The sequence below is a fragment of the Hemitrygon akajei genome, chromosome 11, assembly GCF_048418815.1.
Source record: "Hemitrygon akajei chromosome 11, sHemAka1.3, whole genome shotgun sequence".
Lineage (NCBI taxonomy): Eukaryota > Metazoa > Chordata > Chondrichthyes > Myliobatiformes > Dasyatidae > Hemitrygon > Hemitrygon akajei.
The window spans coordinates 147872997-147900428 of record NC_133134.1 but is presented as its reverse complement, the minus strand read 5'-3'; the positions used below and the strand labels follow the sequence as shown (position 1 = coordinate 147900428).

The 27432-nt window shown below is 40.8% G+C and overlaps 1 protein-coding gene across 1 annotated transcript; it reads right to left on the bottom strand.

Annotated features, from left to right (window-relative positions):
• Positions 1–215: 215 nt before the first annotated feature.
• commd7 (COMM domain containing 7) lies at positions 216–27423 on the bottom strand. The gene is made up of 9 exons (XM_073061892.1): positions 27267–27423; positions 21937–21990; positions 21096–21198; positions 20361–20417; positions 20236–20273; positions 12192–12282; positions 9860–9909; positions 971–1019; positions 216–874 (listed from the first exon to the last, which is right to left on the bottom strand). Exons 1-9 carry the CDS (start codon positions 27348–27350, stop codon positions 798–800), a joined length of 603 nt encoding a protein of 200 aa, XP_072917993.1. The 5' UTR covers positions 27351–27423; the 3' UTR covers positions 216–797.
• Between the last annotated feature and the right edge of the window lie 9 nt (positions 27424–27432).

The window sequence follows — 27432 nt, the reverse complement described above, 5'->3', positions numbered from 1 at the left end:
GTTAGATACAAGAAATAGTTCTCAATTCCCGGCTGGGAATTAGAGGGTCATCGGACATTCAATTCATTTGTACATTTCATAATTGTATATTTAATCAGATTATGTTATATAATTCACTAATTAAATATTTGACTATTTCATCCTTAACATAACGGAGGACTCCCACAGACATATACAGCTCTGCATCAATTATTATCCTTGCAGCATCACATGCATACTTTTGATAATTGTAGTCATCTTTTATTTTGGAGAACAGGATATCATTTTTGAACAAAATAGCTACAGCTTATAGTAACTGAAGTGAGTACCAGCAGATAAAGTTTTTCTTTTATACACCTTTATGAGCCACACCTAAGTTACAAGAGTTCACTCAGAGTTCCAATGATAACCCACTACTTTGGCAATCACAATAGCAAATTGACAGCTATTAAACAGCACTTTCCATTAACTGTTTTTATTTTACCAGTTTTAATATTAATTCCATATATTAAACTAAATTTCACTCTGACTGAGTCACTGAGAGTTCCACTCTCAGCAAGTTCTCAAATTGACTTTTATTTACACAGTATTTATGACAAAACAGAATGAATACTTATCTCAAAAACAGAATATTTTGATTTAGATAATAGTTAAACTATGTTAACAAGTAATTCATTGGAACAGTAGAAAAATCAATGAATTCTTCTCAGAGGTTCAACAACTAATGATTCAAGTGTTTTGCATAACATCAATGTATATGCAATTTCTGGATAAATAGAAAGGACTTTGTTTAAATTGATGCAGAATAAAGCAGTAATTTAACCAAAACATTCAAGGCTCATCTTGGCTTGTTCCATTTCATGCAGGAAGTTATAAAATTGTGGCAAAGTCAACTCTAAAACAAACAAAAATAAAAATACTTTAGTGATAATCTTAAAACAAATTTAAGCATTAAAAATACACATAAAATTCAAAGAATGTGTATACTAACCCATGTAAATAATTTCACTTTTGTTCCCCTTCTTGATTACTAACTTTAACTGAAATTTAAAAAATACCAAGACCGTTAGTTACATCATGAAGCTTGTGAGATTGCTGAATAACTCGTGCAATTTCTCATTATATATATTTACAAGGCAAATCTGAGAATAAGTTGATTAAATAGTTACTCAGTGATCATTTTAAAAGACACAGCAGTAAATCAGAGGTCAGAATTTATCATGATGTTAACACAGAAAAAATTGCTTCTGTTGTCTGCAAATTTAGTAGCATTAATCTCATTTTGCCTTAGTTTTGGGTATTGTTTTAAAAATATTTCCAATCCTTCCTTCCTTCCCTGATACTTTCTATTTTCAAGCAGCTATGTAAGGTGTTAAATCATTTCTCAAATGCCCCCTCAATCGTTCAGTGACATGAAAAATTTAAGGACACTTGTGAATGATATTCTCCAAGTCTATCATCCTACATAGAAAAAAATCTTGCCAGTGCTGTCTGTATTATTTCTGTTTGAAGGTTCACCATGCTGGAAACAGAACCCTCCTCCCCTTGACACTTACATAGAATACTGGACTACTCTTTAATCTGTGGTTTGGAAATTTGAGGGCTGTTTAAATTCTGCCCCAAAAGGTCACCTCAAACGATGATAAACAACACACACAAAATGCTGGTGGAACACAGCAGGCCAGGCAGCATCTATAGGGAGAAGCACTGTCGACGTTTCGGGCCGAGACCCTTCGTCAGTTGTTTGAATTTCCAGCATCTGCAGATTTCCTCGTGTTTGCACCTCAAACAATGCTCTAACTCTATGTATGAATATAATAATTTTCCAGGAATAATTTTTTTGTAACTAATGATTTCTGCATAGTTAATAGAATAAATTGTAATGTTGGCTTTCCTTGCATATAACAATTCAGAGTCCCACAAGTTATCACCATCTCTGATCCTGCAGTCATTCCAAGTTCTGTAGCTTCCCAAGTTTATGCTATCTTTCCTACAACTTCATGGTTGAATTCTCCAGTCAGGTTTTATACCACGTCAACAGAACTGAGAAGCCCTTGACCAATGTAACAAATGGCATTCCATCTTTTTACCCTTCTCATTTTGTCCTAGCTTTTGACAGTTGGTCACACAATCTTCTTAAAACTCTTCCATCATCCAGTGGTTCTCTGGGTTCCATTCTTAGCTTTCCTGAAATGCTAGAGAATTAATTAGCTTAGTTTTCTGTCTCCCTTTCCACTTCTGAACCAATACCTCAGGTATCTCGTCAACAAATCAACTTCTACCAAAAATGTCTGCAGATAACTACCTAGTTCCCCCCCCCCCCCCCCCCATCACCTTTTTTTTGAAAACAGCCTTCTTGAATTCTGCACTATTTCTATAAACTGTCATACCTCATGCGGGATGTCCTATACTATAAAATAGAATTTTTCTCCAACTAAATATTGGGAAGTCATCATTTTTTTTCTCCTAGTCAATAAATTCTGGCTACTGATTCAAATTTTTTCCCTGAACAATGGTAAAGCTAATCTAAAGTTACACTATTTTGGTATTTTGTCTAACCACGAGATGAACTTTTGCACCACTAGCACTAAAGCCACCTGCATCCATCTCTGTGATTTAGGCAGAATCTCAGAATCAGAATCAGGTTTAACATGTCGTATGTCGTGAAATTGGTTGTTAGGCAGCAGCAGAAAATTTATATATATGTTAAAAAAAAGTTAAATTTAGTAAGTAGTGAGGTAGTGCTCATGGGTTCATTCTGACAGCCCAATCAGCGGCAGGAGTAGGCCACAGAGATGAGGTTTCCCACAGGTTGAGACGCTTGTTTAAAAGGAGAGCTTCACAGGCGTTCAGGCTCATTCCGATGGCCCAATCAGCAGCAGGAGCAGGCCACAGCGATAAGGTTTCTTGACGGTCAGCAACGCTTGTTTAAAAGTACAGAAGGGACAAGCAGGACAACTGTTGTCGAGGCTGTCATCGTTGGGAGTAGGCCAGTGGTGAGAGCAGGAGTGTCAGGCTTTGGCTTGAAAGAGGGATTGGCTCTCGGGTAAGCTTCTGTTAAGGTTCCTTTTTTTTCCCCTCTTACTGTACCCAGAGTAGCAAATGGTTGTTGTGGGTTCTTCATTTCTCCCAGGGAAATACACCTGTATGAGGTGCATCCAGCCGCAGCTCCTTGAAGACCATTGTTAGGGATCTGGAGCAGCAGCTGGATGACCTTCGGTTTGTACGGGAAAGTAAGGAGATAATCCATCAGAGTTACAGGGAAGTAGTCACCCCAATATTGCAGGGGGTGACTATCAGGAGAAATGGAAATGTGGATAGGCAGTTAGCACAGAGCAGTCCTGTGGCCATTCCCCTTGAAAATAAGTACATTGTTGTGGACTGGAGGATGACCTCCCAGGGGAATGCCACGGAGACTGAGTTACTGGCACTGAGCATAGGTCCATGGTGCAGAAGGGAAAGAGGGAGAAGAATGGAACAGTAGTGCTAGGGGACTCAATAATCCGGAGAACAGGCACAGAATCCAAGAGATTCTGTGGACGTGACAGGACACGTGAATGGTATACACGAGGAAATCTGCAGATGCTGGAAATTCCAGCAACACACACAAAATGCTGGTGGAACACAGCAGACCAGGCAGCATCTATAGGGAGAAGCACTGTCGATGTTTCAGGCCAAGCCCCTTTGTCAGGACTCAGGATCAGTGTCTCGGCCCGAAACGTTGACAGTGCTTCTCCCTATAGATGCTGCCTGGCCTGCTGTGTCTACCAGCATTTTGTGTGTGTCACGTGAATGGTATGTTGCCTCTCAGGTGCCAGGGTCAGGGAAGTCGTGGATTGCACAGACAACAGTTTGGAGAGGAGGGAGAGCAGCCAATGATAGGTACATATTGGTACCAATGGCTTAGGAAGGAAAAGCAAAGAGGTCCTGAAAAGAGAACTTAGAGAGCTAGGTAGAAAGCTGAGAAGCAGGACCTCCTGGGTAGTAATTTCTGGATTATTGTCTGTGCCATGTTTCTTTTAAGGCAGAGATTGTATAGGTTCTTGATTGGACATGGCATCAGAGGTTACGGGGAGAAGGCTGGGAACTGGGGTTGAGGAGGTGAGGGAAAAAAAGGATCAGCCATGATTGAATGGCAGAGCAGATTTGATTGGCCGGATGGCCTAATTTTGCTCCTACAACCATGGTTGACAAGGGAAGTCAAAACTTACGTAATAGCAGAAGAGAGGGCATACAACAAAACAAAAATTAGTAGGAAGACAGAGGATTGGGAAGCTTTTAAAACCCAACAGAGAGTAACTAAAAGAATCATGAGGAGGAAAAAGATGAAATATGAAAGCAAGCTAGCAAACACTATCAAAGTGGATTGTAAAAGCTTTTTCCAAGTGTATAAAAAATAAGAGAGATGACAGTGCACATAGGACTACTAGAAAATGAGGCCTAAGAAATAATAATTGGGGACAAGGAGATGACAGATGAACTAAATGAGTATTTTGCATCAGTCTTCACTGTGAAAGATGCTGAAAGGTGTCAGGGAAGAGAAGTGTGTGCAGTTACTATTACAAGGGAGAAGGTTTTCAAAAAGCTGAAAGGCCCAAAGGTATTTAAGACACCTGGACCAGATGAACTGTATCCTAGGGTACTGAAAGAGGTAGCAGTAGAGATTGTGGAGGCATTAGTAATGATCTTTCAAAAAGATCATTGGACTCTGGCATGGTGGGAAGATGTTGGAGTCAATCGCTAAAGATGAGGTTATGGAGTAATTGATGACATAGGACATAACAGGACAGAGTTAGCACGTTTCCTTAAGGAAAAATCTTGCCTGACAAACCTGTTGGAACTCTTTGAGGAGATTACATGTAGAATAGATAAAGGGGAAGCGATGGATGTTGTATAATTGGACTTTCAGAAGGCCTTTGACAAGTTGCCACACATGAGGCTGCTTACCAAGTTAAGAGCCCATGGTATTACAGGAAAGTTACTGGCATGGTTAGAACATTGATAACTCTGGGTCCATACTCGCTGGAATATAGACAGATGGGAGGTATCACATTGAAACCTTTCACATATTGAAAGGCCTAGACAGAGTAGGTGTGGAAAGGATGTTTCCCATGGTGGGGAGTTTCGGACAAAAGGGCACAGCCTCAGGATAGAGGGGCATCTATTTAAAATAGAGGTACAGCAAAATTCCTTTTAGCCAGAGGGTGGTGAATTTGTGGAATTTATTACCAAAGGCAGCTGTGGAGGGCAGTTAGTTAGGGTTAATTTAAGGCAGAGCTTGATAGGACACAACATCAAAGGTTGCAGGGAGAGGGCTGAGGAGTGGGACTGAGGAGAGGAAAATGGATCAGCCATGAATGAATGGCAGAACACCCGATGAGCCAAATAGCCTAATTCTGCTCCTATGTTTTATGGTTCAATGTCCATTCAGAAATCTGATGGCAGAGGTGAAGTGTGTTCCTGTTGAGTGTATTCATTCATGCTTCTGTACCTCCACCCTGATGGTAGCAATGAGAAAAGGGCATGGCCTAGATGATAGGGGGTCCATAAAGATGGATGCTGCCTTTATGAGGCATCATTCCTTGAAACTGTCCTGGATGCTGGGGAGGCTAGTGCTCATGATGGAACTGACTGAGTTTACAACTTTCTGCAGCTTATTTCAATCCTGTGCAGTGCCCCCCACTCAACATAACAGACAGTGGTGCAGCTAGTTAGAATACTCTCCATGGTACCCATGTAGAAATTTGCAAGTTTCTACACTTTGTATTCTGCAGATCAAAATCTCAAACATGCTTTTGTTCTGGCGACGATTCTTGGCATTCATTCTCCTTCCTTAAATACAAGATCACCTAAAATACATGTCAACATCCTAATTGACAATAGGTTCTGTGTTTTCTGACCTGCAATTAATCTATATTTTGATTATAAAATTATCACTCATTTACAAATACTTCACTGAATTTTCTCCTCGCCCTTTTTATTACCGAATCTCCTTCCAAAAATATAATCCTTTACGATATTTACATTCCTCCAATCTAACCTCTTGCACAACATCCCTTTCAATTGCTTCAACGTGTCTGTCCTAATATCTGGAATTCACACCCTAAACCACATTTGGCCTTTCCCACTTTAAGTTTATTTAAAATTCATCTCTTTGGTGAGCACTCCTATTTTTATAAATGTTCCGGTGTAAGGAATACCCTTAGGGCATTAAGCTGTAAAAATGCTAACTACTGTTTGTTGGTATATCAGATGGAATTTGCAGACAGCAGGTACATATTAAAATCAAATCAAGTCTTAAAACCTGGAGAATACATACTTCAAAACTCCACTAAGATCCGTTGTACTAATCAAACAAAGCAAAATCAAAAGAACCCACACAAAATGCTGAAAGAATTCAGCAGGTCAGGTAGCATCTATGGAAAAGCATAAACAGTCGATGTTTTGTTTGTGTCTCAGTCTGAAACATTGACTACTTACTCTTTTCCATAGATGTTTCCTGACCTGCCAAGTTTCTCCAGTATTTTGTGTGTGTTGCTTTGGATTTCCAACATCTGCAGATTTTCTCATGTTTGTGAAAGTAAAATGAAAGCCTTTTTTTGATCTTCCAGATTTTCACCACAATATTTATAAGTTTTGGGTTCCTTAAGGTTGTATAGCCTGGGGTGGTAATGGAGACAAGCTCTCATTGCTTATTAAATGCTCCCAATGGCGTGTGCCTCAAATAGCCTCTAACAATCAAGTCCAGCTCGTGGCCTTCATATGTGGTTTGGCTATGAAAACCGACGGAACTGTTTCTACTGACAGAAGGGTCACTGGTGACTTAAAACTGGTCACTTCGGGCAGATGGGGCTCGTCAGCCACGGTTGGCATCTCATCTAGAAGGAAGACTCTGATCTCAAACCTCCACTGCCTTGCGACTATACCCACTCATGGGGAAAGCTTCAGAAGTAAACTCTGAGGGAAAAATCTGGAGCTGGAATCCCTAAAGAGTTCAATGCTCACTGGCAACTCCTGTAACGCTGCTGGTACCAAACTGCATCAGTCTCTGCCATTCCTTTGGGTTCATCAGATGCGTGGAGAGGGGCAGCTTGCTCTCCATGTCATACAGCCCAGGCTTATGTATCTAGACGGCTAGGACACAACATCCATGGTCAACACTGACCGATGGAGGCCTTCACCTCACCTATAAGTTTTGGAATTTTAATATTTTATTGGGAGGGCTTCTAGTTCTTTATCTTATTACAACACTTTATTTATGTAAAGGCAGAGTTCCACAGATGTCCAATGGACAAATACTGTATGTCACAGTCATACAGACCATAAGGTCCAATGCTCAGCTTCTGTTTTTCTGAACTGCACTAGCAACTACTGTGCTATAAACATATCCTAAGACAACAGGAACATTAACCAAAGTTTCCAGATTTAAAAAATCTGAAAATCCAAGCTGGAAAATATCATCTGTGGAGGAGGTGTGAGAAGACTTGTGGCCCACTATGATGGAATAAGCATCTACATTCTCAACCCAGCTCATATGAAGAACTCCCTTTGTAAAAATTTCAGAGGACTACCTGCACCCTGTGAAATTTACCACAATTGAAACTGTTGCTTTCTATAAATAAGGAAAAAATGAGTAATTTGTAAGAATATATGTAGGATTTTGTTCTTTGTAGAGTGCATCTTCTAGATCGGAGGTAACAATGACAATTTATACTGCCTTTTAAAAAAAGCGAACAATCTCATAATTATTCCAAGCAAAATCTGCCACACAGTACTGTGCAATTGATATCTTTGATATATCTAGATAGCCAGGGTGCCTCAGACTGAACAGTACAGTCTTTGTTAACGTGGGGTACAGAGCATGTTTGTAAATCTGGCAGGAGCAAAGGATGATGGGAATGGCGAGGGTGGAGCATCGCAGGAGGGGTGTGGGACAAGTGGGAGAGAAGAAACACCAGGGACGGGGGATGGCGCGAATGCAGATGTACTGAGAGCAGATACAGCGGAGATGGATGAACTGAGAGAAGGGGATGGCGTTTTTACAAGTAACAGGGTGGGAAGAGGTATAGTCCAAATAACTGTGAGTCTGTGGGTCTATAATAAACATCAGTAGATAAGCTCTCCAGAGATAGAGACAGTGAGATGGAGGAAGGGAGGGATGTGTCGGAAATGGACCAGGCAAATTTGAGCGCAGGGTTGAAGTTGGAGGCAATTTGGTGAAGTCGATGATGGTCTCCATGGCCTCCTTTACTGTCGCTATGAGGCCACACTCAGGTTGGAAGAGCAACACCTTACATTCCGTCTGGGTAGCCTCCAACCTGATCGCTTGAAAATCGATTCCTTGAACTTCCAGTAATCCTACACTCCTTCACCATTCACCATCCCCTCTTTTCCTCTCTCACCTCATCTCCTTGCCTGCCTATTGCCTCCCTCTGGTGCTCCAAACCTTTTCTTTCTTGCATGGCCTTCTGTTCTCTCTATTGGACTTCCCCTTCTCCAGCCCTGTGTCTCTTTCACCAATCAACCTCCTAGCTCTTTACATCATCGCTTCCCCTCCCAGTTTCATCTATCACCTTGTGTTTCTCTCTCCCCTCCCCCACCTTTTAAATCTACTTCTCATCTTTTTTTGTCCAGTCCTGCTGAAGGGTTTCGGCCCAAAATGTCGACTGTACTTCTTTCCATAGATGCGGCCTAGCCTGCTGGGTTCCTGCAGCATTCTGTGTGTGTTGCTTGGATTTTTAACATCTGCAGATTTTCTCTTGTTTGTCGAGCAAGATTATCTTGGCAGGTTGTAAGAATGAAGAAAGTTTTTATAATAAAGAGGGTGAGAGGCCAGAGAAGAATTTGTGAACAGAGGTATTTCTTAAAATAGAATCCAGCGAAAGTCAGAGAGTACAAGAGTAATGGAAATGCAACTTGGTGCGATTAAGGACAGGAACCACAATTTTGCATGACATCAAAAATGAGGAATGTGAAAGATGGAAGTCAGGCAGTGGAACAAATGGACATGCGGGGGCTCTGGTGGCATATCAAGTGTGGCAGAAAGCAGGCTGGCTAATGTTAGAATGATCAAGATTAGTTATTTTATGCATGATGTGGTATGCAGTCTAAAGCTTAGCTCAAGGTTAAATATGAGGCTCAGCCTCAAGACAAGGATAAAACTGGCATTTGGGGAAAAGAATGTGGAACAGGCATTAAAGGAAAATGGTTCAGTTTTCCCAAAGTATTGCTGGATGGATGGATGTTTTGTTCATCAAGTACTGGAAGTCCATCAGACAGTTTGACAAACACAAGAAAATCTGCAAATGCTGGGGATCTAGAGCAACACACACACAATTTGACAGTTTAGAGTAGATGATTCAAGGACAGGGGTGGTAAGGTACATGTGGCATGTTCTCAGGGTACATCCAAAAACAGACTTTATGTTCTTCAAAGGCATTGTTGAAAATAAATAAAAAGTTAATGACAATTAATAGGATGCCATGGGAGATATTAGGCATGATATCCACAGTGGGTAGGGAGCCAGTATAGGCAATTTTCTGGCTACATTCAGACAGATAAAAATAATGAAACAAATCACAACCAACTAGATGATATAAAAAGGGAAGTACTGAAATATTAGCAGCACTATGATAGTAATTTTATTTAGGCAACTCAAAATTAAAAATATGATTCAAAACTCAACTTTAAACATTAAAAGGCTAGACTTGTTGCTTAGATTTCCTTAATATAGTTGCTATTTTTCCACAAGCTAGTTAAGTTAGTTTCATTAAGTATAAAGACTGTGTGTACTCAATCACAGAAGAAAATGGATGGTGATATAATTGAGAACAAAATGATATGTTGATGCAAGACTATTATAAAATAATAAAAGGATTACCTGTAAAAATATGCTACCAACTTTTTGAAGCTCACTGCTCCCTGCAGTTACTGAAAACAACAAAGAGAATGATGATAAGCTAATATTTCCATTGTTCGTGTTTATGCTTTTGTCTTAAACAAAAACTCAATAAATATTAAATGCCAGTAATAAATTTCTATTTTTAGGAGAATTCTTTAAAAGAATTCGAACTTTTCAAAGAAGACAAACATAACAGTTTACACTGCCCTGGAATGATTCAGGAACTCTCAAGCTATTTTTGTTTGTAAATACAACAGCCATAAAGAAAACCCAAGTATCAGCAAGTTTACAGTGAAAACAAAGCCCTCACACATCTTTCTTATAAGATTGTAAAGTGCTCTTCTTTAATAGATCAGAATAAATTGACAGCTGCAGACTAAACTTTGAATCCAGAATATACTCTACACAAGAGGCACAGATTCATACTAAACAATTTAAACATTTTACACATCACCCATGTTATTGATTCAAAGAACATTAACAAAGTACATATACAGTATACAACCCAGAGATTCATCTTTCCACAAGCAGCCACAAAACAAAGAAAGCCATGGAACCCAATCACATAAAAACATCAAATCCCTCACCAAAAAAATAAATTGCGTAAAACGGCAAAAGGAAAGAACCTATATAAAACATCAGCCCACAAATTAATCAAGAGTCTAAGCATACTCAGTTCAATTGAGCATTACACCATTCATTATCTTTATGCCACCCTGATCAAAATCGCACAAAATAGTGACAAAAAAAGCAACCAGAAACTATTGAAGTTATTAGGAAGCAAAATTTGAAGAGGTTGTTCTATAAGTCCATGTCGGATCAAAGTTAGTATTTTTGCAGTGTTTCTAGTGTGCACGTGTAGTGGGAAAGTTAAAACATCCTGCAGACATTATGATGTTTGGGAATTTTGGCTCACTACATAGTAAATTAGAAGCCATTTTTGCAGAAGAGGTGAGACGGGATGCAAATCATGTCGGCAAGGTAAGGTGATGTGATGTTATTTTATGCAGAAAGATATGGCTTAGAGTATTTTCAACCTTGAAGTATTTGTCACACATACTGATCCTCAGTAACACATCTGCAATAATGAGGTCAGTTTCCATCTTCCTGTCAATATAAGACAGATATTCTTTAGACTTTGTTTTGGGCAGAAGGAATTAATAGAAGGTTATGTGGTAATGAGTGGATTCACCAAATGTGTGGGAGGTAGAAACATAATTAACCTTTGGGTTCAGAAAGGAACTGAATAGAATAGAATTTGAAGATAATTTGCAATTGCTAACAATCTGCTGGAGGAACTCAGTGGGTCAAGTAGCACCTACAGGAGGAAAGTAATTAAGCTTTGTTTTACCCCCCCTTTAATCCTGCAGATGCTGACTGACCCACTGCATTCCTCCAGCAGATTGTTTGTTGGTCCAGATTCTAGCATCCGCAGCCTCTTGTGTCTTTGTAATTTGCAGTAATATGGCTTCACAGTGGGGAAATAGGGCTGCGCTTATAGGAGCCAGTATAAACTTGATTGGCCAAATACCTTCCTTCTGTGCCATAAAAATATTCTTTACAATCTGAGTCATTAACTGCCTTTCTAACCATTTAGATCGGAAAAAGTTTCTTCGAGTTAAATACAGGTAGAGTACCCCTTATCCAAAATGTTTGGGGCCAAAAGTGTTTTGGATTTCAGATTTTGGAATATATAATGAGATAGCCTGGGACTGCCATTATTTCCGACTCTGAGTTTATGTGCTACCAGTAAGAAACCTTTGTCTTACACTTGGTCATCACACATATGTACTGATGCATCCGTTCAGCATGCTAGATTTTTATCAGCAACGATCTTGGCAAACTCTGCTGGTTTGTGATCAGCAGATGCTTTAGCACCATAAATCTTAAAAAATTTAATGTGCCTTTTCTTAAACTTCTGCAACCAGCTTACTGAATATTCACAATTACCTTGTTTTCAGTTCATTGTGATAGATCTTTGTTTCATGATCAGCACTGCGTTAAACAGGATATGTTGACTCTGATGCTGACAAACCCAGTCTTTCAATACACAACTGAGATCTTCAGATTTCACTTTATGCAGTGCTTTTCTATTTTTCATTAACTTCTGTTCATTACAAATGTGAGGTCACTTCTCAGACTGTTTGTGGTGTGCAGAGGCCTGAGAAACTTCATCGTGTCTTGTGGAATTTTCCACTCGTGATGTCGTGTCAGCACTAAAAAAAATTCGTATTTTGGAGTTCTTTGGATTTTGAAATTTCGGATAAAGAGTACTCAACCTGTATAAAGAAGATTTATAACAGAAAATTACCTCCAAACTTCCATTCCATATCTACCAACTGATTGACGGTCATTGTTTGTCCTAGTGCCAGTCTTGACAGTACTGCCGAATGCAATTTCCACTGAAAGTACAACACACAATTAAACAATGTTCTTACTGCCTACTGATCAGTATAACTTAAGAGTATAGCAGTTATATTAAATAGCTTGATTTTATTTGTACACAGGTGGTTCAATGAGTGTTTTTATTTTGTATTCCAAAGTTAAACGTAAGAAATTTTACCTGACAAAATAATAGAGATGGAATGTGATGCTTCGTTAAATCTAACCTTCTGCTTATGGAGCTTCCTTTAAGAGCAGAGACATATTCTAGGATAAAGCACCTTGAGCCTATTCTGTCACTAAATATAATCACAGCCAAATTCCACGTTCTCGATTCATATTCCCTAATTCTTTTAGAACACAAAAAAAACTTTTAAATTAAATATTGAAGATATTGAGATAGAAGACTAATTTGTAGCTAATGACCTTCAATTAAACCCCTTTACTTGCTTTATGGACACTGGGTAATATTGTTTCATGATAAAATTCCTCTGCTTTCTCCCACTGAATATCAAGTTAAAAATTAGGGTTGAAAATACTGTGAACAATAAGAGCCACATGGAACTAGACTCAACAAAAGTATTCAAAAATCACCTCTACATTTTTTGAGACCCTTTAGTTTTAACCTTCATTTTGCCAAAGGGGAGCAAGTGAATTATCTTCTGTCCTGGCCAATATTTCTTCAATTAACATTCCTCCCAGCGCTAATGCTAAGGAGGCGCTCTGTGAACTGTACGGGGCTATTAGCGAACTGCAGAACGCACACCCTGAAGGTCTGTTTATTGTCGCAGGTGATTTTAACCACATGAACCTTGAGTCAGTGCTCCCCAAATTTCATCAGTATGTGGACTTTGCAACGAGGGGGAAGAACGTGTTGTACCTGGTTTACACAAACATCCCCGACGCGTACCGGGCAAAGCCCCGCCCCCACCTCGGATACTCAGACCACATCTCTGTTATGCTAATCCCAGCATACAGACCACTTGTCAGGTGCTTCAGACCAGTTCAGAAGCAGGTGAAAACCTGGCCAGCAGGAGCCATCTCTGCTCTTCAAGACTGCTTTGAGCACACTGACTGGCACATGTTCAGGAAGGCTGCAACCTATGGCGACTCTACCAACTTAGAGGAGTACACAGCATCAGCACTCACATTCTCTGCCTCCAAGCACATGTTGCCTCTTTTTTCCCCACCCAAAATTCATCTTTTAGCATGGCCTTGAAAAATGGTTCATATCTCATACCATATAAGGAGTTGAGCAAACTTCTATGGTATAATACTATAAAACAGAGAGGCAGAATTAGGCCGCTCAGCCCTTGAGGAAGCTGCCTGATGGCAGACCACCAGCTGTACACTGGATGAATGGAACTCCCCTCATTTCAGGGCTAGGATACAAAGCTTGATGAGCTATATGATAAGTTGTGACCAGCTACATCAGCAAGTGCATTGATGATGTTACTCTGTCCAAGACCATCACTATATGTGCCAACCAGAAGCCATGGATGACCGCAGAGGTGCGTGCGCTGCTGAGGTCCCGCGACTCCGCCTTCAGAGCAGGCGACAAGGCAGCTCTAACAACAGCAAGGGCCAAACTGTCCCGAGCCATCAGAGGGGCAAAGCATGCACATGCCCAGCTAATCCACAGTCACTTCCAGGACAGCAGTGACATGTGGCGCATGTGGAAGGGCATCCAGGACATCACCAATTACAAGACAACACCACCTGACTGTGCAGGTGATGCCTCCCTCCCAATGTGCTGAATACCTTCTACGCCTGGTTTGAGGTGGAAAATGACGTGGTGGTGAGGAAGTCCACCCCTCCTACAAATGACCAGGTGCTGTGTCTCTCCGTGGCGACGTGAGAAGAACCCTGTGCAGGGTCAACCCATGGAAGGCTGCTGGACCAGACAACATCCCTGGTAGAGTGCTCAGAGGATGGGCAGACCAGCTAGCAGATGTTCTCACTGACATCTTCAACATCTCCCTGAGCAGTGCCACCATTCCAACATGCTTCAAGGCCGCCACCATCGTCCCCATGCTGAAGAAGTCTTTAGTGTCTTGCCTAAATGACTACTGTCCCGCTGCACTTACATTCATCATCATGAAGTGTTTCGAGAGGCTCGTCATGAGGCATATCAAGACCCTGCTGCCCCCCCTCACTCGACCCCCTGCAGTTTGCGTACCATCCCAACCGCTCAACAGATGATGCCATTGCCACCACCCTCCACCTGGACAAAAAAGTCACATACGTTCGGATGCTGTTCATAGACTTTAGTTCAGCATTCAACACAATCATCCCTCAGAAACTGATTGGAAAGCTGAGCCTATTGGGCCTGAACACCTCCCTCTGCAATTGGATCCTAGACTTCCTGACTGGGAGACCTCAGTCAGTCCAGATTGGGAGCAGCATCTCCAACACCATCACACTGAGCACAGGGGCTCCCCAGGGCTGTGTGCTCAGTCCACTACTGTTCACTCTGCTGACCCACAGCTGTGCTGCAACACACAGCTCGAACTATATCATCAAGTTCGCCGATGACACGACCGTGGTGAGTCTCATCAGCAAGAACGACGAGTCAGCTTACAGAGAGGAGGTGCAGCAGCTGACGGACTGGTGCAGAGCCAACAACCTGTCTCTTAATGTGAACAAAAGAGATGGTTGTTGACTTCAGGAGGGCATGGAGCGACTACTCCCTGCTGAACATCAACGGCTCCTTGGTAGAGATCGTAAAGAGCACCAAATTTCTTGGTGTTCACCTGATGATCTCACCTGGTCCCTCAACACCAGCTCCATAGCAAAGAAAGCCCAGCAGTGTCTCTACTTTTTGCGAAGGCTGAGGAATCTCCCACCGCCCATCCTCATCACATTCTACAGGGGTTGTATTGAGAGCATCCTGAGCAGCTGCATCACTGCCTGGTTCGGAAATTGCACCATCTCGGATCGCAAGACCCTGCAGCGCATAGTGAGGTCAGCTGAGAAGATCACTGGGGTCTCTCTTCCCGCCATCACGGACATTTACACTACACGCTGCATCCGTGAAGGAAACAGCATTATGAAGGACCCCATGCACCCCTCATACAATCTCTTCTCCCTCCTGCCATCTTGGAAAAGGCTCCGAAGCATTCAGGTTCTCACGACCAGACTATGTAACAGTTTCTTCCCTCAAGCTATCAGACTCCTCAATACCCAAAGCCTGGACTGACACCTTGCCCTACTGTCCTGTTTACTACTTATTGTAATGCCTGCACTGTTTTTGTGCACTTAATGCAGTCCAGTGTAGGTCTGTAGTCTAGTGTAGCTTTCTCTGTGTTTTTTTTTATTAATACTTAGTTCAGTCTAGTTTTTTTGTACTGTGTCATGTAACACCATGGTCCTGAAAAACGTTTTTACTATGCACTGTACCAGCAGTTATGGTCGAAATGACAATAAAAGTTGACTTGACTTGATTATCTAGTTATTACTGCATAACATTTGCAGTCCAAGATATATGAAAATCAGCAGTTTTGCTTCCTATATTACAGCAATGATTACATTTCTCCGCATTGGAATGAGCTGAGATGGAGTTTGGAAGAACACCTATGGGACAATGTGGGTTGGTTAGTCAGCATATGGATCAAGGGTAATGATATAGAATGTGAGAATTGATTATTTGATAAAAAAGATATCATAGTCAGATCGGCAGGTTGTGTTTAATCGTAAACTATAGAGTTCATTCAGTGTGTGTTATGGAGTTATGCATAAAGAAAAAGGCCCTTCAGTCCATCATGTTGATGCCAGCGCCTTGCCCATTTATATTAATGCCATTTGCCTTCAATAGGACTGCATCCTTCTGTGCCATGTGTATTTAAATGTGTCTAACACATAGCCACTGTATATGATTCCACCACATCCTCTGGTAGCACTTCCCCAATATCAATATACACTCTGCATTAAAAAAATACACCTACCTCTCGGATCTCCTTTAAAACTCCTCCCTCTCTCACCTCAATCCTATGCTCACTTTTTTTTTGAAATCCCTATCATGGGAAAAAGATTTTGACCATTACCCCTGTCGATGATTCTCATAATCTGATACACTCATCCTCCTTTGCTCCAGGGAAAATAAGTCATACCGATCGAATTTCTCCACATAACTAAAGGCCTCCAATCTGAGCAACATCCTAGTGAATTTACTCTGCACTCTCCCCAGCACAATGACATCCTTCCTCCAGTGTAAGCAAAACTCTACATATTACTCCAGTCTAAACTGTTTTGTGAAGATTAAACAAAATATCCCTACTCTTACAGGCTCTGCCCTGACCCATGAAGGCAAACACAACCTTTGACTTCTCCATCATCCTGTTAGCCCATGTTGCCACCTTCAGAGAGCCATGGACTTGTAGTCTCAGTCACTCTGTTCATCAGCAGTCTATCATTTACTGGCTACCATTTCAGTGACTTTCCAAAATGAATCACCTCATACTTCTCGCTGAAGGCTAACATGAAGGTTCAACAGGCAATTTGTATGTTAATCTTTCTTATAACAGGATCTGAATGTAGAAGTAAAGAAGTCTTACTACAATTAGTTGGAGACTGCACCTGCAGCAATGTGAACAGTTTTGGCTTTTTTCCTCCAAAAATGGATGTACTTATCACAGAGGAAGTGCAGCTAGAGGTTCACTAGACTGGTTCCAGGGATAGTGGATTTATGGTACAAGGAGATTCAGTGGAAAAGTTTAGAGTTTAGAACAATTAGAGGACATATCTTTGAAACTTTAAAAAAAATCCACACAGGCTTGAGGCTACAGCAGAAAATATACATCAGTTGGAAAGGTGGGCAGAGTACTGGGTAGGGACGATGTTTCCCCTTACTGAAGAAACGAAAAACAGGGATCACAATTTCGGAGTCATCAGTAGGCTGAGAGAAGGAGACATTTGTTTTCTCTCAAATGTGGTGAATCTTTGCAATTCTCTATCTGAGAGGGCAGAGGAGGTTCAGTCACTGAATGCATTCAAAACATAGACTGACAGATTTCTGAATGTTAATGGATACTATGTATAGTGCAGAAAAATTGCATTGAGATAGGGTATAACAAACAAAGTCAATAGGAGTGAAGTGTATTTAGATTTCCAGAGGGTATTTGAAGGCTGTATTAAAATAAAAAGCTGGTACCTTAATCAAAGAGCACATGATGTTAGAAGTGCATTGGCATGGATTGACAATTGGTGATCATATTGAAAGCAAAGAATCAGAATAAATTGGTGTTCTTTTCAGAGGAGCAAGATTTAACTGGCGGAGTTAAGGACCAGTTCTTGCCCATTAATTATTCTCCATCTATATTAATGGCGTGGAAAGAGGCAAAAACTTGTCAATAGGAGCTTAAGGTAGGAATGTGTAAGGTCAAGCAACACACATAAAATGCTGGTGAAACGCAGCAGGCCAGGAAGCATCTATAGGAAGAAGTACAGTCAATGTTTCGGGCTGAGACTCTTCGTCAGGACATGAACTTTAGTATGAGGAATCGAAAGGCAGACTTTTACTTAAGAGGAGTAAAATGATAAGTCAGCCGAATACGGATGTCATAGTCCTGACTGTTAATCCTCTATCTTGCCCCTAACCTCCTTTGAATATGTCTTGATTCCAATTGTTAATTTCCCATTTACTGCTAATTCGCTTCACCTGGTCTCCATCAAGAACTGCAGCATAAGAACCCTGGCGTCACAACCACTGGTCGCCAGTTTGTTGGTCTATTCCCGTGTGATAACTTCATTTCCTGACTGCTTAGAACCGTTAGTTCTAAGTTCAGCTCCAGTTTCAAGATATTACATGAAAACCCTGTCTCCATGTCAAGACTCCATATCAGAGCTCCGTGTCAAGATTCCTCCTGTTTGCTGTTCAACATTCACGTCTGCACCCACATCCCCAACTCAATCTCCGTGCCTGTGTCCTGCACTTGGGTTCTACTCAGTCGCTCCGTGCAACGGAATGAACTAGCCATAATGAACCCAGCGGACATGAATCCCTGCAACGTGCCCTTGCCAGCCAGGGCTCCCTACTGGGCCTGCACGATCAGCTGCTCCGGGATGTCATGGAGAACCTCCATTCCCTGTCAGTGAATAGGTTGACCGAGTATCTACTCATCTTACCCCATCCGCTCCGGACACTCTGTCTGACCAGCTCAGACAGCCTGTAGCGGCAATGCCCTATGGTCAACAACACGACTGCTAAGAGAGCCGCATGTACCTGAACCAGAACCCAACTGTGTGGATCTGGGGAAGCGCTTGGTGTTCAAGTAGCAGCCGTCCACGTACAGATCAAAGATAGTTTACATCATAGGGTTGTTGCAAGGAAGTGTCTTAGCATGGGCCACTGCGATTTGGGATAATCAGCCAGAGACCTACTCTTCATTTCCCACCTTCATCTCAGAAATGAGGAAGATTTTTGACCTCCCCATCTGTGGTAAAGATGTCGCTAAGTGTCTACTCACCCTCCATCAGGGCTCACGCAGTGTTGCCGAATACTCTGTGGAGTTCCGGACGCTAGTGGCCGACTCGGGTTGAATGATGAGGCACTCCAGGAGGTATTTTGGCAAGGTCTCTGACATGGTAAAGGACAAGTTGGTGGCTAGGGATGACACTAACAGCCTGGATTCATTGGTCACCCTAGCCACCAGGCTGGACAACTGACTCCAAGAATGTCAGAGAGAGAGAGAGAGTACTGGTCGTCCTACACTTCTGGTCACCCCACGACATGCTTTACACTCTTTTCCTAGCCCTAGCCTCTCTCCTCCTCCCGCTCCTAGAATAGCTCCTGGTCCGGCAGTTTCCACCGCCCTGGGAGAGGAACCACTGCAGCTGGGACAGAACCGTCTTCCTCCCACAGAGCGACTCCGGAGATTAAAAGCAGAGGATTGTTTTTATAACACACACAAAATGCTGGTGGAACACAGCAGGTCAGGCAGCATCTATAGGAAGAAGTACTGTCGACGTTTCGGGCTGAGACCCTTCCTCAGGACTAACGAAGTCCTCCCTGGTGGGCGCAGGGTTCTTCTTTGTGGGGAAGAAGAATGGTTCACTACATCCCTGCATCGACTACCGAGGCCCAAGTCATATAACCATAAAGAACAAGTATCCACTGTCCCTCAAACTCTACTTTCAAAACACTTCACAGAGCCACAATCTTCTCCAAGTTGGACCTACGAAGTTCCTACCATCTGATCAGAATAAGGGAGAGAGACGAGTGGAAAACAGCATTCAATACCCCTGTTGGTCACTTTGAATACCTGGTCATGCCATTCAGCCTCACCAATACCCCCACCGTCTTCCAAGCTGTGATTAATGATGTCCTAAGAGACTTTATTAACTGTTTTGTGTTTGTTTATCTCGATGACATACTAATCCTCTCCAACAGTTTCCAGGAACATACCCATCATTTCCGTCAGGTTCCACTGAGGCTTTGGGAGAACAAATTATTCGTTAAAGCTGAGAAGTGTGAGTTCCACGTCTCCTGAGTCAGCTTCTTAGGGTACATCATCGAGAGTGGGTGAGAGAGAGAGCGGATCCCGAGAAGATCTGGGCGGTGGCGGAGTGGCCAAGACCCACGACACGCAAGCAATTCCAGCGATTTCTGGGGTTTGCAAACTTCTGCCGCCGGTTCATCAGGGATTATAGTCAAATATGGTGAGAAACTTCCATTTCTTGCAGAATATTTTAGTACTTTATAACTGGCTGTTAAGCCAGCATTGAAAAATCTGAAGAGCACGTAATTATGGATTAAAATGTCTTGAAAGCAATGTCAGTTGAAAAAGATGCTGTCAGTGTAGATTATCCTTGAATTGAAGCGTGCATTCTAGCATGGTTTACTGATGGTTCCCGAGTTGACTCATCACCCAGTCTTTGAATAATGATACTGAAACAAATCTTAAAACTCAATTAAAGCTCTAATACGTCCACCTCATTTCCATAATATTTGTATGTGGTGGAAATAAATAATTTACCTGATCTGCAAAGCATCCCGCCTTTTCTTCACTTAGTCCTTGATAATTAAGAAAAACATAACATATTTTAATATTTAGGAGGATAATTTATTGAAGATATTTTGTTCATTCCTAATGCAACATACCCAGAGTTATGAAATCAGCTTTGACATGTTCAGCTGTCAAATTTCTTTTCAAGGCACCTGTAGCAAAATTGAGCATACTTTAATTTTAATTATGTACATTTTCCTCAAAATTCTTAATATATCTGTTATAAACATTTTAAAATAATCTTACATCTTATTTCCCTAACTTATGTAACTTAGGAAAAATAGCAAAAGCAAGCTTTTATCTCTAACACACTTAACACATAGAATAAGAGATTCAGTGATCACAAGTAATAGTTAAATCCATGTTCCATTTAATTTCCACCTGACTGAGTGTTTAAGTTAGGAATAACCAGAAGCAAGCTAAAAGTAGCAGAACATGCCTTTCTTCATTTCTATCTCATAGTAAATAAATACAGAATATAATCCAGAATGAGACCAAATATGTCAGCTGAGTATTGCTCTACATATTATAAATGAAAATGCCTTTTGTAAGATTAGAGATCACACAAGCACAATTATGTAATTTAGTTAATTTAGCTGATTGTAATCCCTTAAATCATGGTACTGATTGACCAGTAATTGTCGGTAATAATCATGTTTATTTTGGAGCTTCAGTGCTTTTGATTATCTACTGTAGAAACAAAACTTGCACAACACTGAAACAAAGTGTAAAATTTTATATTACTGATACTTAAACTTCCCTAAAGAAAAGGAAAGATTAAAAAGCTAAACAGTAGCAGTACACCTGATAGAAATCCAACATCCCCTCACCATTAGGAATCAACAGGACACTTCTCACTATATTTTTCAATGGGCCTGAACTCATTCCATTCTGTGACGCAAACTCGCAGAGCTCACTTAATAAGCGCACCGACTGGACATTTGGGAAAAAAAAGAAATTGTTAGTTTTTAAACATTTTTAATATTCCAAGCAGAATTAAAAGCTTTAAAGTTCAACATATTCCCATCATGATAAAGATTCTTACTGAAGGTAGTGTAATGACAAATCAGACAATTATGATCATTTTAGATCTTCAGTTTTATTTGATACTATGAACTTATTGTTTAGAGGACTCAAATGCAGAAGCTGAATTTAAAATCAGAATGGAAGAATAATCATGTAAAGAAGATAAACCTTGTCTATTCTTCAACTTTTAATACTTGATTCTTAGCAACAATAACATAGACCTTAGTGCGGCTTCCCCTGGATACCCTATTGTTTGAGTTTGGTATCCAATGCCGAGAGATAGAACGGGAATTTTGAAGTGAGAAAGAAAATAACATTGTGGATATGATAGACATATGTATACCTCTGTAAAATTTTAAAAACTGAAATACAAAAAGTTACAAGACTAGAAATAATTTTTAAGAACTTTAAAAAAAACTAATTGATTAAAAGAATACAACACAAAGTAACACCTACAATATGCATTTAAAAATCAATATTAAAGTTTTTAAATTTTCTGATAGCCAGGGTAGTATGATTTCAGTTCAATTTATTGAACTAACCACACCAGAAATTGAACTAGTGTGAAATTTCCTTTTGAGGAATGTCACCGTTTGAAAATCACCTGCACTTTACAGTACTATTAAATTGTACTACTTTTCTTACCTCTGTGGGTTCTGTAACAAAGCGGAAGATTATTTCTGTCAATGCTGAAAATTGCTGTAAAAGAAAACAAAAAGAGCCCTTCATTTGTATAAATGACAATACAGAACAAACATTCAAGATAATCTGAGGGCACAATTAATGTAAATAACCTGATAAAATTTAAATTCTATTGCCATCAATTAAAAAAAAGCTTCAGCTACTGTACTTTCACAATCACGATGACTGCAGATCTAGTTTCTTCATCCTTTTTCACTGTTCCTACAATAGCAACTTAGATTAAAACTAAGGTGGGAAGGGATGGCTAATTCTTGAAATGCGTGCGTTATCTTCTGGGGAAAGGTTAGGACATCTATGTCTGTAATGCTGGACTTCAAAAGAATGAGAGGTAACTAGACTGAAACTTTGAAAATCCTGAGGGGTTTTCTCACGGGAGAATCTAAGGGTCTTCATTTGAAAATATGCATTTGCTCACTTAAGACAGAGATGAGGCAGTCTTTCTGAGACTTGAGAGTCGTTGGAATTCTACTTCAAAGGGCAGCATCAGGGAGTCCTTGAATATTTCTAAACCAGACAAATACTTGATAACAAAGGGATACAAGTTATCTTCGGCAGACATGAATGCAGAGTTGAAGCTCCAATCAGATGTCTTTAATGGCACTGCAGGTTCAGGGCTGCCTGGGGTACTCCTTTTAATTTCCAGATACACAGTACCAATGTGAATTTCTCCTGAAATTTTATTTTTCCAGTTGGAGAAGAAAGAAGACCAGTCAAAGTAGACAAATGCCGAAAAGACCCGTGACTCTAAAAGTTATACAAGAACAGTTAGGGCATATCATCACAAAATGCTGAAAGTAAAAATATTAACCAGCTTGTGAATTTGAAGATTGAAACAGCTTGTTGACTAATCTGACATTATTGTAATGCCAAGCAAAATAAAGGTATCCTGATCAGCAGTTGGGAACTACTGAACTGGTTATTACCAACAATGTAATCGTCAACACTATTCTGATCCTTTTGAGGGACTAATATGCTTTCCTGAACACAACTTATAGCTTGCCAATTCATATCCAATCTAAATACATAAATAAAAATGCTGCCTGAATTTGTTTGCAGAACCACAACGTGGCTGACAGGTTATCACAGTTGGGAGCTTAACATCCAAGGAGACACCTTGGAGAAGGGGTGGGGTGGCTGTGCTGGTATAATACAGGACACCATCAAGGAGCAACGTCTCAAAAAAGCAGCATCCATCATTAAGGACCCCATGACCCAGGACATATCCTCTTCTCATTGCTACCATCAGGGAGGAGGTACAGGAGCCTGAAGGCACACACTCAACTATTGAGGTACAGCTTCTTCCCCTCTGCCATCAGATTTCTGAATAGACATTGAACCCATGAACACTACCTCACTAATTTTTCCCCCTTTTTGCACTACTTATTTAATTTGTGTATAATAAAAATGTTCTAAATGGGGAGAAAATTCAAAATTCAGAGTTACAAAGAGACTCTGGAGTTCTTGTGCAGGATTCTCTGAAGGTTAACTTGCATGTTGAGACAGTGGTAAGGAAGGCAAATGCAATGTTAGCATTCATTTCAAGAGGACTGGAACATGTGAGCAAGGATGCAAAGTCTTTACAAGGCTTTGGTCAGACTGCACTTGGGAGTATTGCAAGCAATTTTGGGCCCCTTATCTAAGAAAAGATGTGCTGTCATTGGAGAAGTTCACGAGAATAAGGGGAGGATCTCGAATATTGAAAGGTCTGGAAAGAATGGATGTGTGGAGTATGTTTCTTAAAGTGGGCGCATCTAACACTGGAGGGTGCAGCCTCAGAATAGAGCAATGTACATTTAAAACGGAGATGAGGAGAAGTTCCTTTAGCCAGAGAGTAGTGAACATGTAGAATTAAATGTCACAGACAGCTGTGGAGGCCAAATCATTTAAAGTGGAGCTTGACAGGTTCTTCTTTAATCAAGGGCTCAAGAGTTATACGGAGAAGGCTGAAGAATGGGGTTGAGAGGATTAATAAATTAGCCATGATGGAATGGCAGAGCAGACACAATGGGTTGAATAACTTAATTCTGCTCCTACATCTTATGGTCTCATATTCCAAGGAGGAGGACACAGAGAGAGCCTTTGGGCCCACTCCATTATTCAACACAATCGTGGCTGATCACTTGGTCAGTCTTATGTTTTGGATCATTATCTTGTTGCATCATCCAACTTCTATTCAGCTTCAGTGACGGATTGCTACCCCCACACTCTCCTATGAAATGTCTTGATACAATTTTCAGTTCATTGTTCCCTCAACAATTGTACGCTGTCCACATCCTGAAGCAGCAAAGTAGTCCCAAACCATGATGCTCCTTCACCATGCTTCATAGCTTGATTGACATTTTGGTGTAAATGGTCAACTTTTGTCTTATCTGTCCACAGAACATTGTCCCAGAAGCGTTCTGGATTATCCAGGTGGTCTTTTGCAAACTTGAGACTTGTAGCAATGTTTTTTTCCGGAGAGCAGATGTTTCCTCCATGGTGTCCTTCACCTTCTTGTTCAGTGCTTTTCTTATAGTGGATACACTTAACAGAGACTTTAGCAAGTTCTAGAGATTTCTGCATGTCTTTTGCTGTTATCCTTGGGTTCTTTTTCACCTCCAGCATTGCACATTGTGCTATTGGTGTGATCTTTGCAGGATGCCCATTCCTAGGGAGAATAGTAACAGTACTGAGTTTCCTCCATTTGTAGACAATTTCTCTTACTGTTGAGTGATGAACACTCAGGTCTTTAGAAATGCTTTTGTAGCCTTTTCCAGCTTCAATGCATCTCCACAATTCTTCTTTCTAAGGTCCTCTGAAAGTTGTTTTGATGGTGCACATAAACAGATCTTTCTTGAGAAGAGTAGGCTCTGTCAGTAACCTGACTTTGTACGTCTGTTTTATAGAGCAGGGCACTTCTACAACCCACACCTCCATCCTCATCTCATTGATGGGAACATTTGACTCCAAATAGCTTTTGTAGAAGGCATTGCCCCAGGGATTCACATACTTTTTTGAACCAATCTGCCTAACTAATTAGACACAAACAATTGTACTTCTAACCAATACTGAGTACACCATTTAAACAATCACAGACTTGCACAATGACAATGAGGAATTTTAGACCATACAAAACTGTTTCAGCACATCAATATTCCTGGGATACCTTGCATAAACAGCCCACTTCAGGTCATGCCACAGCATGTCAATTGGGTTAAAATCTGGACTCTGACTGTCATTGTATACTATATAAAAATTAAACAGAACTGTAAAAGAGAAAAGTAAGTAGTAGGGTAATATTCATGGGTTAAATGTCCATTCAGAAATCTGATGGCAGAGGATAAAAAACTGTTACTGGATTGTTGAGTGTGTGCCTTCAGGCTCCTGTACTTCCTCCCTGATGTTAGCAATAAGAGGGCATGTCTGGGTGATGGGGTCCTGACTGATAGATGCCACCTTTTTGAGGTATCACTCTTTGACGATGCCCTGGATGCTGAAGAGGCTGACTGAGATTAAAACTTCCAGCAACTTGTTTAGATCCTGTGCCATGCTGTGCCCCCCGTACCAGTTAGAATGCTTTCCACAGTATATCTGTTAAAAACTTGCGACTGTCCATGGTGACATACCCATTCCTCTCAAACTCCTAATAAAATATAGCCAGACAAGGTTTCTCTAAAGCTTTATATAGCTGCAGCTAAGCATCACTGCCTCTGCACTCCAAGTTTCTTGCAATGAAGGACAACATGCCATTTGGTTTCCAATCTGATTGCTTCACATGAACTCTTCGTTTTAGCAACTTCTCAGGATCTCACGTCCTGTTGTGCTTTCCCTTTTTCTTAATCTATCAGCTTTCAGATTACGATCTACTTTCAGTTTTATTTTAACAAAGATGTAACTTCACATCTGACTTTTCACCAAATCACAACCTCCTCAGAAATCCTCTCCATCCACAGCCTCTTTCCCTGCCTAGCCCCGCCCTGTTACGCTGCTGGCATTTAGGGCAGCAATAAAGATCCTTCATCTCTGCTTATCGATACAGTCACACACAGTTATAGGATTCTTCATTGCTGTTTCTGTAACAATTTTCCTTTGACCAGTCAGGGTTATTAGTCCTCAGTTGGAGGACCAGTGGACCACTCTTAGTCTGGCCTCTACCTTTTGACCCATTTGGCATTGGTGACCCTTCCACAATTCCAATCATAAAGCCCTGTCTTCAGCCAGCATAGTTCCCTGGGTCATTGAGGCATACAAGCCTCCAAACCGTATGTCAACCCTGTCTTGTGTCACTGCAAATTTAGATGTTGCATTAAGTTTCCTCATCCAGATTAATGATATATATTTTGACTAGTTAAATGATATTAGTTCATAGGAGTCTGGATAAACTCTGACATGTTTTAAACACACACACAAAGTGCTTCATCACATACTTGTTATAACAAGGAATAAAGATGGTGTAATAGCAAAGGCCGAGAACAGCTTTATTGATCCAAGGTTCTGGTATTTTTCAAGCAGTGAGGGTAGCTGTATTGGTAACCCCACCAGCAGAAAGAAGATGATTGTTCACATACCTAACTGCACTTATTCAGCAAAATTTTAAATGTAACTTGCATTTTAGATTAATTGAATGTGCTTGTCCTTATGCTCTAATAACAGGAAAAAGGTGTTCAGTATGAACATCTCCTTATGAACCTTATCTCCTGGGATCAGCCACAATTCTGTATCACTGCAATGCTGATTTTGTTGAAGAAATATTGTTTGATTAAATTGATATTTTCTTCCTGAATGTAGCTGACATTATGTTTTGCATTTCTGGACAGAGATTCTCATGTACTTGGAAACCTTTCACAAAGAAAGCCAACTTTTAACAATAAAATTGAGGATTAAAGAGATGAATGGAGCACAGAAGCACTTGTGTTAAGATTCATGACCAACTCTTTCCAGGGGACTATAACACACACTTAAAAGTGACTTTGTTAGTTCTGTGTTCTATATTGCGATGGAGGCTATCCACACAGAACTTTGAAGTAAATTATCAGGATATTGGGGCTCTTTGGCCTATTAGGCTTTTCTAATATTTTGAGTTCCCAGTGGCTACCATGACCCTGTGTTTAAATGGGCTTCTACTAGAGCCTAGACACTTCTGAACATTCTGTTATCCTCTGATACACACGGCCTAAATAAACAGCTCACATTTGACAAAACCTGGTCTCTATCCCTCTTCCACGCAGTTTCAAACACTCTCGCATTCTTTAAACACCCTTGAAAATAAACGGAATTGTATTCTCAGCAATTACCTGGTTGGAGAGTTTATTAAGTGCCTGGACATCGCTGGACAAGGCGTCCGACATAGACTCTCCGCTGAAATGCAATTTATGCATCCTCGCTCTCCCCACTGCCTCTCTGTTTCTTCCCTTCCACCGAGAGGGGGGCGGCGCTACCTGCTGCTCACATCCTGCACAT

Coding starts and splice junctions, on each gene's coding strand:
- commd7 (XM_073061892.1), bottom strand. CDS start 27,350: ATGCATAAATTGCATTTCAGCGGAGAGTCTATGTCGGACGCCTTGTCC. Junction 9,910..12,191: donor TATGGAATGGAAGTTTGGAG/GTAATTTTCTGT, acceptor TGTTGTTTTCAG/TAACTGCAGGGAGCAGTGAG. Junction 1,020..9,859: donor TTGGTAGCATATTTTTACAG/GTAATCCTTTTA, acceptor TTTAAATTTCAG/TTAAAGTTAGTAATCAAGAA.